The sequence below is a fragment of the Schistocerca serialis genome, chromosome 12 (assembly GCF_023864345.2).
Source record: "Schistocerca serialis cubense isolate TAMUIC-IGC-003099 chromosome 12, iqSchSeri2.2, whole genome shotgun sequence".
Lineage (NCBI taxonomy): Eukaryota > Metazoa > Arthropoda > Insecta > Orthoptera > Acrididae > Schistocerca > Schistocerca serialis.
In genome coordinates this window covers 31,108,445-31,121,467 of record NC_064649.1, presented here as the reverse complement: position 1 = coordinate 31,121,467, position 13,023 = coordinate 31,108,445, and the positions used below count along the sequence as shown (strand labels likewise).

Sequence of the window (13,023 nt, the reverse complement as noted above, 5' to 3'; positions counted from 1 at the left end):
GATTCCGAAATGGAAGCACCTCTCCACATGAAGTAGTACGCTGGCAACAAATGGATTCAATACTTCATTTGCAGTAATACACAGCCTATGTCACATAAGTTAATAAAAATTTACACATATTCATCTCTTTATGGTGTGACCCAATTATTTCAATGTAAGGAAAAAATTTTGTATTCATAAACATTGATTTCTGACTTTGAAGTCCGTCTCAGAACAAGTAATTTTATTCATGTTCTCTTGAGGTATTCGGATGGATCAAAAGTGTGTTCCAGCACACATTTCATTTTCCTCATGAATTGTTTGCGAATGACTTAATATTCGGCAAAACAAAACAATGGGAACACATTAAGTTGCAGACAGGCACAATTAAAAAGACACTTACACAAGGCTTTTGCCCACAGCCTTCACCAGCAGAGGTGGAACACACACACACACACACACACACACACACACACACACACACACACACGCACACACACACACGCGCGCGTGACCGGCACATCCTGCAGCTCAGCCACAATGGATTCTGGCCGGAGTTGGTGGTCATGTGTGCGTAAGGTGTGCTTGCTTGTTTGTACAAATGGTGTGTGTCCCTCTTTTGCTGATGAAGACTGCAGCTGAAAGCTTTGTGTAAGTGTCGTAACTGTGCTGTCTGTTTTCGTTATGGTAAGTAGCAATCTATCTCTTCCTGCTTATAAGTTAGAACTCACCAAGAGCACAGTCGAACTGGAAAGAGAGAATGTGCAGACTGTGCAGCATTTAGCTCAAAAGTTATGGGCAAAAGAAGATTGGCAACAGCAAGAAAGGACAAAAATAGTAGTTGTCAAATGTGTTGTAAGTAGAGGTCTGCGCGGATGCGGATATCCGCGGATATATCCGCGGTATTTGTTACTTGGCGGATAAAATCGCGACCGGCGCGGATATCCGCGGGTCATCTGCGGATAATGAGCAAGGCATCTGCCCAGTACATATGTTGCAATGTTAGTTCAAAACTTCAAGTCTGTTGACATTCTTGGAATCTTGCAGGGCCCGGGTAGAGCAGATGTCTGTTGTCCTTACCCCCTGGCTACGACCGGCGTAGCTGTACCTAAGAGACCTGCACCTAATTCGTTTCCGCGACTGTGTCTTTCGTATGTCCTGTGAAGTGCTCTCTGGGTGGCAAACCTGCCCACTGTCTACCAGACAGGTGCCCGTTGCAATTTTCCGCAGACTTCAGTTAGCGCTTTGTAGTGACAGAGTGACAACGTGCATAGTAGCAAATATCAGTGAGAGTTCTTTCTTCAAATGAACACCAGATCGATGGATACAATTTCGTGTAATGTGAAAAAAGGTGATTTTACATTAGTGAAGGAAAACAAATTGAAATCACCAATTTGGAAAAAATTCGCATACATATTTGATGGCAACGAAAAGATAAAAGATATAGTGGCTTGTTTTGCATGTAAAAAAGTATATTCCTACACTGGACACAAAAGTGGAACTTCAAATTTGCTAAAACATTCGTGTGAGGCTCGACAAAGTAGCATAATTACTTATTTAAATACCAAGAGACTCGTGAATGTTCCTGAAGTTCAGCCAAATTTGAAGACAGCCGCGACAGAAAAACTTATCAATCTTGTCAGCAAAGACATTTTACCATTCGAAGTTGCGTGTGGATCTGGGTTTCTCGAGACAGCACAGTTTCTTTTTGATGTGGGGGCCAAGAACGGTGCAGTGAGTGCTAAGGAACTGCTACCTCATCCAACCACTCCTAATTTCTATAACCACTGATTTTGTCACTCTTCGGAAGACGAGTTATTTCTTCCAGACAACGTCAATTATTGCTGGCAGTTTAACTTTTTCACAGGTGCGCCAGCATTTTGCAGTGTAGGCCTCATACTGTAAATATTTTCACCTGGAAATGATGAGGACTGAACGTGTAAGCTATAATATAATCATCAGCTGACATGAATGGCTTCAAAATTTGACACACCCAAGCAGTGAGTACAAAAAAACTGACAGTAAATGATGCAATGTGCTAGTAACAGTTTAAAACCATCGTCATTTTCAGCTGCCTTGGCACAAGAGCAGCGAAATATAATTGTTTCTATACACGTATTTTCATCATTTAATACTATTACATTGAATTTTATTTTTTTAAATAGCGTTTCCAATCTCACGAGATCCGAGCCACTACTGTGTGTGCTCTGGAGCGCCAATGCTTTCCTGTTTGGAATGGTCTGCTTTAGAGTAGGTATAGAGCATTTCCTGTGATTTAAGAAGTCAAAAGTAGTTAGGTTGTTGCAGAAATGGCAGCCTAACAATAACTATGACATTACATACCATAATTTTAAGTACTACTGTCTATTACTATTAATTACTCATTCAAAACTTAAATATATGCAGATGCGGATAAGGAGCTTGCAGCTGCGGATTAATTGCTGCGAATGCAGTTGCAGATTAGGACCTTGCGGATGCGGTGCGGATGTGGATTGCACTTTTCTTATCCGCGCAGACCTCTAGTTGTAAGCATGCCGGATTACAAAAATTAAAACTAAATGTGCTTTGGACGTACACAATATTAATAATGAAATGCTACACCTTTGAAATCAATAGCACATTGACAACAGTCAATAAACACAACTGCTCAGAGATAAAACTACATAAAAAAATGTAAATATTCATTTGTTCAAAATGGTATATCTCCTTCACCAACTGCACTGAAATTTTGATATAATGCTGCGCTTGAATACAAGCATGTTTTTTATATGCCTCTTGGTGTGTGTGTGTGTGTGTGTGTGTGTGTGTGTGTGTGTGTGTGTGAGGGGGGGGAGGGGGGGGGGTTGAAATAAATAATAATGTGGTGTATATAATGCATATATCTACATACTATCTGGCACTCCCATAGATATGTATTTGAATGCAACAAATTTAAATGTATGTTTGTTCAGAATCTTAAATCTCCAAAAGTTTTTCATCAACTGGTTTCAATTTTTACACCACATTACATTTGAATACATGTGCGTTTTTGTGTACCTATTTTTTTAATATATGAGGTCAGTCTAAAAAGTATCCGACCTTTGATTTTCACGCGCAAAATAGAGACAATAGCGCGGCGTCACTTTTATGCGCATGCCCGAATTTTGTCCCTGCCTTCCAGTGCATCAGTCGCTGCCTGTCGGTTGCTGAGTGAAGTGCTACACAACGTGTTCGTCGGATTACAATTCTCTCAAGATGATCAAACGTGTTGAGCAAAGATACTGCATTAAATTTTGTCAAAAACTTTGTGATTCTCAAAGTGAAACAACTCGTAAGATTCAGCAGGTGTTTGGAGAAGATGCGATGGGTGTAACACAAATTAAGGAGAGGTTCAACCGATTCAAAAATGGCCGTACATCAGCGGAGAATGACCAGCATTCTGGCAGGCCCCAAACTGCTCGGAGTGTAGCTGTTGTTGAGCGGGTGCAAAATTTGGTGATGGCAGATCATCGTTTGACCGTGTGGGAGATTGCCCGAGAGGTTGGAGTGAATAAAGATTCTGCACATGTAATTTTGCATGATGATTTGAACATGCAACGAGTGGCTGCAAAATTCGTGTCCAACTTCTTGTCGCCGGAACAAAAAGACCTCCGTTTTGACGCTGCACAAGACCTTCTGGACACCACCTACACTAATCCTGGGTTTCTGAACACCGTGATAACTGGAGATGAGTATTGGGTGTACTGGTACGACCCAGAAACAAAAAGACAGTCGTTGCAATGGAAGGATCCCGAGTCTCCAAGACCGAAGAAAGTTCGGCAGGTGCAAAGCAAAATCAAGGTGGTGCTGACTGTCTTCTTTGAGATCCGTGGAACTGTGCATCATGAATAGGTACCAGAAGGACAAACAGTGACAAAGGAGTACTATCAAGAGGTTCTCCAGCAACTCCGTAACGCAGTTCACCGCAAAAGACCAGACATGTGGACAGTGAAAAACTGGCAACTGCATCATGACAATGCCCCCGCACATTCATCCCACTTGATCCAAAATTTCTTGCCCAAACATGGAATTACAGCCATCTGCAAACCTCCCTCCTCTCCATACATGGCTCCTTGAGACTTCTGTTTGTTTCCAAAATCGAAGACGCCACTGAAAGGATCCCACTTTGAGAGTAGAGAAGAGATAATGTGGAACACGATGATGGAGATGGACACCATTCCAAAAGAAGACTTCCAGAGGCGTTCCCAGCAGTGGAAGAATCAGTGGGCTAAGTGTGTGCAAGCACAAGGGGCCTACTTTGAAGGGGATTAGGGTCCCAACCCCGTCAGGTATTCGAAATATTTTTTCTGGCTAAAGGTTGGATACTTTTTACACAGGTCTCGTATAAGGGGGAAATAGTTACCAAAAACCCCAATTTTTACATGTTACTGAAATAAAAGTTTGGAGATATATATTTCGGTAGCAAAAACAAAAGTTGTACTTATGGCTTACCAGCTTATGATTAAAATACTGCTACAGGAACAATTTTCAATAACATTAAATAAGGCTCAAGGTCAGATGGAGGGTGGAAGAGGAGACAGGAGGAGATAGAGAGGACGGGGAGAGGAAATGGACAGAGAAAGGGGGATGAGGTGATGGGCAGGCAGAGAGAGAGAGAGAGAGAGAGAGAGAGAGAGAGAGAGAGAGAGAGAGAGAGGGGGGGGGGGGGGGCAGGCCTGGAGGAGAGGGAGAGTGGAGATTGGGGGGAGTGGAGGTAGTCGACCGGGTGAGGGGGGAGGAGACGCACAAAAAGAGGGGGGAAGAGGAGATGCACGAAAAGAGGGGGGAAGAGGAGATGGACAGAGACATGGGAGAGGAGGAGATTGAGACAAATACCCAATTCCCACAAATATTAGAAACCTGTGCTTTCTCTTTTCTTCCTTTCCCATTTAAGCAGGCTCAGACACAGAAACAGGTAACTGGGAGCAGCTAGCTGCAGAATAAGTAGTTTTTGTCTCCTGTTAGTCAAATTACTTCATCCAAGTTGTGGGAGGCAGACAGTAGTACAAAGTAAGGGACTGCCTTTATGGGTGATGTACAAAGTGAACTCCACCTGCCCCGAGGCAGCTACAGTGACTGAGATGGCCCTAAAGAAACCCAAAAAGTGACGGTTAATGGTGCTCCGGTGAAGAAGTCGACGACAGCAACAATAGAGAAAAACTTCTTCAGAACAGTGAAACTGACCGCATAGAGGTGGCTTAGGCCACGCAGTGCCCGTAACACTGTCGGCGACACCTTACCTAATGGCAGTCCTCACAATAGAGCCTCAGATAACATGAACAGAAGCAAAGGGTTAGCACGCAAACACCTAACGTCTGAAGAAAGGAGAAGAAAAAGTTTTTACCTTCTACAATAAAATAATGTTACAACAGAGTTTTCTTTATGATACATTGCAACCTGTCATGCAGCTTTGCAATGAACACTGCTAACTGCCTTATAGTTACCATGAATTTTCGGACTGCCTGTGACCTCCTCAAACACAAAAAATTTTAATAAGCAATTATCAACTGACTTACTTCCGGGAACTGCAGGCACCGGCAAGGAGGGAAGGACAGGCGGCACGCTGACCGGCGGTACCACTGTTGACGCCATCGTGGAGGGCGTAACCGGTGGTACTGCCCACAGTGGGGGCTGTCCCCCGTATACGGGCGGCATGGCCGGAGGTACAGAAGGTGGGGGTGGCAGCCTCACATCACCGTGGCCGGTCGCCGGCACCGCGGCCGCAGCTGCCAGCGGAGGCGGGAACGGACCTCGTGGCGCCATAGGCGGCCCAGTATAGCCCGGCGGTGGAGGCGGCGGATAGCCAGGAGGGAGGCCGCCACTGTTCACGGCCTGCAAGAAAAAGTTGGAACGACCTCTTACACTGGCATCAAACATACAGTCCTCCTCCTCCTCCTCCTCCTGTATCCAGATCGAGTGAGATGGTGCAGTGGTTAACACATTGGACTCACATTCGGGAGGATGACGGTTCAAATTCGCATCCAGCCATACTAATTTAGATTTTCCGTGATTTCCCTAAATCACTTCAGGCAAATGCCATGATGGTGCCTTTGAAAGCGCAGGACCAACTTCCTTCCCCATCTTTCCCTACTCCGATGGGACCGATGACCAAGCTGTCTGATCCCTTTCCCCAAATCAACCAACCAACCAAATAATCCTGTACGCAGACATTCTGCCACAGAAGATGAATCTCGCCATGAAGCAGCAACTGAGTTAAAAAAAAACCTTACTTTAAATGCAAGTTTTGACCATGACTAACGCGAATATTAATTGAGACTTCAAATTATTGTAATCACTTGTTTATTATACTTTACACTATGCATTTCGAAGGAATATACTTCAATCATAAGGCGGATTAATGTCAATAAGGCATCTTTTGAATAGCATGGGACACTGAAAGACAAAATTTATTTTATTACAGAGCTCCATGTTATGTGGCTAGTTTCATTTAATAGGTAAACAGTAATATAAATGAAAATAATATCTTTGAGTGGTCACAGGCTGCTTTCTCAGTTTACTCGCATCAAATACACACTAGTGTTCAGAAAAAAAAGAACGCTTTGAATGACTACAGGAGATGTACATTAGTATGTTCTGCAGAAATGATTAGCATTTGAACCATGTCCGCCTGCAAGTTCAAGGTCAACACTGATTTCAAGGTACAACACCACCTATTGGTAAAATGTGCCTACAGTGCTGACCACCACAAATGAACTCTGGAACCAGATGAATGCAGCACGGATGGCTATACTACAAGACGCCATTCGCGGCTTATACACGTCGATGCCATCATGAATGGAATAAGTTATCAGCACCCACAGCGGACCCTGGGCCTACTAGGCAACAAGCACATGCCGAACCAAGATGACCAAAATGCTAATCATTTCTGCAGAACAAAGTTATGTGCATGTCCTGTGAATATGAACATAATATCTCTAGCCGTTCAAGATGTTCCAATATTAGAGAAGGAAAGTCGCGGAGATGCTGGGTCGCAACAGGCACAACAAAAAGATTCTCACAATTATAGCTTGCGGGAATGAAGGCCTTTGTCAGCAACAGACACGCACATACAGATACACACACACACACTCACGCAAATGCAACCTTGCACACACGTATCCAGTCTCAGACAACTGAAACCACACTGCAAGCAGCAGCACCAGTGCATGATGGGAGTGGCGACTGGGGGGGGGGGGGGGGGGGTTAAGGAGGAGGCTGGGGTGGGGAGGGGAAGGGATAGTATGGTGGGGGGGACAGGGGGGGGGCGGGGGGGGGGGGGGCGGACAGTGAAGTGCTGCAGGTTCTGTTTTTTTCTGACCATTAGTGTACTTTTTATAAACCGTGCTAAATCAGGATGAGATATGAAAAACTAACAAGTGCAAAGAACATATTTTCAATAGTAATAATGCAGTCAACAGTGGCATATTTTACACATATTTAGTAGCTTAGCACCCACTGCTTCACTTGCGTAGACTGTACGGTCTGGAGAGATTTGTCTTTTGTTGTTTTTCTTTAATCAAATTTTTGTGTTCACACATTGCAACATTGTCTAAACTTTTAATGCTAAGCATGGTCTTTTCCGTGTGTACTTCTTACCAAAAAGCAATTCTGGTAGTTGGAATCTGAGATCTTTTTTAAGCCTGCCTTTTTAGTTCTTGTGGTGATATTTGCACAAAAACTTTCATCTCCAACACAATTCTTTAGAAGTCAAATACCAATGTTCATAGAAACATTTAGTGGTACTTTAATAACGATTTATTTTCAAAATAACTTTTATCCACTATTTTACCCCCTTAGTGTAAAATGTCTAGAAATGTTGATAAAAGTATTTTTTTTATATCTGACTAAGAAACCAAATACCAATTTTTCAAGTTCCAGCTTCAAAATTGCCTTAATAGGGACATAATTCCAGAAAACCTTTTATCCCCTACTTCATTCTCTTACGAGTGCAATTTTGAACAATCCCTTACTAAATGATGCCTGCAGTGTATGGCCAATACCCTCTCCATATTTCAAACTTCTGTTCCTAGTGATTTTGGCTGGGCAATGACGAGTCATTTAATCAATCAGCCTATATTTCACCCCCCCCCCCCCCCCCAAGGTGGAAGGATTTCCAAAAATACAAACATGTAATTCTTTACATCTAATCAAGAAGCCAAACATAAATTTTTCAGTGATTTAGCTTATGAAATATTTTCATAAGATAGATGAACAGATTGAAAAATCAGGCAACAAGTAGCACATATTTTTGCAACTGGTTGGCTGATTTTTCAATCTATTCATCTATTCTGAATTACACAGTTGCTGTTTCACAGTCATGTTTAAGATTTTCATAAGAACTTTCATTCCCTGTTTCAACCCCTCACGGGTTGAATTTTCCAAAAATACTGACCACATTTTTTTAAAATTTCTAACCAACAAGTCTCAAACACAAATCTTCAATGCAGCTTTAAAAATGCCTTAGCAGTTCCTTAATGATGATTTGTTTAAAAAAAAATACTTTCACCTGCTATTTCATACCCATAGGGAATAAATTTCCAAAAATGCTAAAACATGTATTTCTTTATTGCTGACCAGGAAACCAAATACCAATTTCTGGGGTTCTTGCTTCAAAACTGCATTAATAGTTGCACTTTATTTTAAAAAATCTTTGATCCCATAAGCACCCCTTTAGGGTGGAATTTCAAAAAATCCATTCTTAAATGATGCCTACAGGATAAGATCAACACCCTCTCCAAATTTTAAATTCTTATCCTTACTGGCTTGGAGAGGCCCACTGGCCATTTGACCATCTTCTTCTGTGCGGATGCAAAATCAGTGCCAGAACTCTTATGGGAATCGGAAGTAAAGCCGTGAGTAATGAGTATAATGGGCAGGGGCACTATGAATATAGTGCGGGACAGTAAGTTGCGAATGTGGGTCTCACGGAAGGCATGCCAGAGATAAGTCCCTTCAGTCGCACTATTCCTCTGTGTCCTTGGTGGCTCAGATGGATAGAGCATCTGCCATGTAAGCAGGACATCCTGGGTTCGAGACCCGGTTGGGGCACACATTTTAAACTGTCCCCATTGACTTATATCAACACCTGTAAGCAGCTAGGGGTATTCATTTCATTGTAATTTCATTATAGACAATTATTATTATTATTATTATTATTATTATCATCATCATATTCAACACTGGAAAATCCAGGATGGACTAATGACAATATTATCAAAAGCGCAGATTGCTCCTCACCATATAGCGGAGATGTTGAGTCACAGACAGGCCTGTGTGCCTATAACTATGAGGTCGTCAGAGAAGGCACCACATACAGTTTGATCACAACAGATCAGTGGGTTGTTAACTGTAGGATTCGAAGTGTCTTTTTTATTGTAACTTGGGTCTGTACTAAGAGAAGGAGACTCAAAGGCAAGGAAATTTTATTGAATGTTGCACAGGTACATGACACTATTTTTCAACAGTCGCCAAGTCTCTTGTAAACAGCAACTGGAATGTTCTATCAATCACTCTATCCCTTGACGAGATAGAAATCCGCTCCTTGGTCACTGAGTCACTTGTGAACCACTGTGTGAACGTCAATCATGTTGGAAAATCTTTTTGTCTCAAATGATCTTCAACTGCCTGTGCTTCAGCCTCTGTAGTTGATGCCAACTTACAACTTACTTTCTTCCTGATCAGTGTCACCCACACGAGTGTGGCCTCGGTGCAATTGTTGGTGCCATTTGGCTATGGTTGGACATGGCACTGTATTTGGTCCATATACTGCCACAATTTTACAGTGAAACTGTGTGTAATTTACAAGTTTAACCCGAAATAATTATACATCCTGCTTGCTTCAACTTTGCAGTACGTTTCCAGTTTTCGCACTATTTCACTTGCTCACTGTGATGCACCAGTTATCCACACCACAGCAGAACTGTCTCTGCAAGAAACCCAGAACAGGAATTCTCTTCTGACAATGTGCCACTATTGTTTCCCAGTGCTCTTAGCATGGGGCAATATGTGTAACTTACTTTTTGAAGCCCTCTTGTATAATCCCCCAAAACAAACAGTGAAAATATAATAAGCATTTCCAGTCAAAATGTAAGCAGCTCAACATTTTAGACAAGGATGTTCCTTAGAGGCTCAGCTACTCCAAGCTTTTATTTATTTGCACCAACTGGGCATATTTTCATTCTGAAATCTGTTGTTTCCAAAATTAATACAGGAGAGCACAAAACCATAATTTTTTATTTGTCAAATACATTACAATGTGTTCCACAGCCTACACTCAATCCTTAGCTGATATACAAGTAGTGCAGTTCTGGAGTTTATCTGTTTCATGCATCTGGGAAACCATTGGAGATAAGACGTCTGAGGAAAGCTGCATTAAGCAGATCTTTTACTGGACAAGTGATGTGAGGTGTTGCGCCGTATAGCATCAAAACAGTGGTTTCCACACAGCTGCACTCTTCCAGAGCAGGAATCACATGCTGCAAAAGGAGGTCTTAATAATATGGAGACATCATGAAACACCTGACAAGCCCTCCCTGTGTATTCTCTTCAAAGAAGAAAGGACCAAGAATAAAGCTGTTTGTGAATTTTCACACCATAGTCACATATGGCAAGTGCAGTAACTCTTTGTGCACAACGTGTAGTTTCACAGTACCTCGAATTCAGACATTCTAGGTATTCACTGTACACTGTGGTGTAAAATGTGCCTAATCACAATGCAGAATAGTGCCTGGTCATGTCATCAACTTTGATCCATGCCAGAAACAGGAGAGCAAACTCAGAACGTTGCTGTGGACATGAGGTTTCAGTTGCAGCATCATCTGGATCTTGTACAGGTACCACTATAAAATTGTGGGACGGACAATTCTCATGACACTGCACAATCACTAACATTACCCAGGGCACGTGCAGCATGGTCTGTTACAGCAACAGCAATCTCGTCGATAACTTCCACCAGGATCGGATGCCTTCCTCTTCCAGGTACCACATTAAGCTCACCTATATTTTCAAATTTTATTAGCAGCATCTTTAAACCACTTAATGACATCGGATCTCTTCTCAGACACTTTAGTGATACTCCCTCAATGCAGCACCGTAAGTGCTGCTGCTCACATAAAACAATTTCACTAACAGTGCAAGGTTTCTCTTCTTGATAGCCGTATTGTTGTGGCTCGTCAGGTCATACTGGAAGGATGTCATACTGCTATACAAATAGTGTGCAGTGCCAGTTCTGCACCTGGTGGCCTAAATTGGAACTAATTTTTTCCAGCATAAATCGATTCTACATTAACACATAAGAATATCTACCAAGTTTCATTGCCGTGCGATAATTACAACCCATACTGGACCTCCATGAGTAGCTGCACTTAAATTACAACCACCTAGTAATGTGTGCTATCTTCCCAGAACTGATGGTTCCATGTGAATAAGCAAAACTCTGAAGTTGCAGCATACTTAAGACAGAAAAAAAAAAAGAACTGTGATGTACTATTTTCATCAGTGAAAATGGGAAGGTGGTAGGGGCGGGGGTAATCTGTGCTGTGGAGACCCTATACACATTGATCACCTATATCTACACTCCTGGAAATGGAAAAAAGAACACATTGACACCGGTGTGTCAGACCCACCATACTTGCTCCGGACACTGCGAGAGGGCTGTGCAAGCAATGATCACACGCACGGCACAGCGGACACACCAGGAACCGCGGTGTTGGCCGTCGAATGGCGCCAGCTTCGCAGCATTTGTGCACCGCCGCCGTCAGTGTCAGCCAGTTTGCCGTGGCATACGGAGCTCCATCGCAGTCTTTAACACTGGTAGCATGCCGCGACAGTGTGGACGTGAACCGTATGTGCAGCTGACGGACTTTGAGCGAGGGCGTATAGTGGGCATGCGGGAGGCCGGGTGGACGTACCGCCGAATTGCTCAACACGTGGGGCGTCAGGTCTCCACAGTACATTGATGTTGTCGCCAGTGGTCGGCGGAAGGTGCACGTGCCCATCGACCTGGGACCGGACCGGAGCGACGCACGGATGCACCCCAAGACCATAGGATCCTACGCAGTGCCGTAGGGGACCGCACCGCCACTTCCCAGCAAATTAGGGACACTGTTGCTCCTGGGGTATCGGCGAGGACCATTCGCAACCGTCTCCATGAAGCTGGGCTACGGTCCCACACACCGTTAGGCCGTCTTCCGCTCACGCCACAACATCGTGCAGCCCGCCTCCAGTGGTGTCGCGACAGGCGTGAATGGAGGGACGAATGGAGACGTGTCGTCTTCAGCGATGAGAGTCGCTTCTGCCTTGGTGCCAATGATGGTCGTATGCGTGTTTGGCGCCGTGCAGGTGAGCGCCACAATCAGGACTGCATACGACCGAGGCACACAGGGCCAACACCCGGCATCATGGTGTGGGGAGCGATCTCCTACACTGGCCGTACACCACTGGTGATCGTCGAGGGGACACTGAATAGTGCACGGTACATCCAAACCGTCATCGAACCCATCGTTCTACCATTCCTACACCGGCAAGGGAACTTGCTGTTCCAACAGGACAATGCACGTCCGCATGTATCCCGTGCCACCCAACGTGCTCTAGAAGGTGTAAGTCAACTACCCTGGCCAGCAAGATCTCCGGATCTGTCCCCCATTGAGCATGTTTGGGACTGGATGAAGCGTCGTCTCACGCGGTCTGCACGTCCAGCACGAACGCTGGTCCAACTGAGGCGCCAGGTGGAAATGGCATGGCAAGCCGTTCCACAGGACTACATCCATCATCTCTACGATCGTCTCCATGGGAGAATAGCAGCCTGCATTGCTGCGAAAGGTGGATATACACTGTACTAGTGCCGACATTGTGCATGCTCTGTTGCCTGTGTCTATGTGCCTGTGGTTCTGTCAGTGTGATCATGTGATGTATCTGACCCCAGGAATGTGTCAATAAAGTTTCCCCTTCCTGGGACAATGAATTCACGGTGTTCTTATTTCAATTTCCAGGAGTGTATACTCTTCAAACAATTGTAAAGTTTATGGC

General features: G+C 43.9%; 1 protein-coding gene across 1 annotated transcript in view; it reads right to left on the bottom strand.

Annotated features, from left to right (window-relative positions):
* LOC126428387 (pre-mRNA-processing factor 40 homolog B) overlaps window positions 1–13,023 on the bottom strand; it is a 184,904-nt gene that overhangs the window by 136,878 nt on the left and 35,003 nt on the right. The window contains exon 2 of the mRNA XM_050090312.1: window positions 5,514–5,829. Coding sequence (XP_049946269.1) covers window positions 5,514–5,829 — 316 coding nt within the window. The remainder of the gene's footprint in view (window positions 1–5,513; window positions 5,830–13,023) is intronic.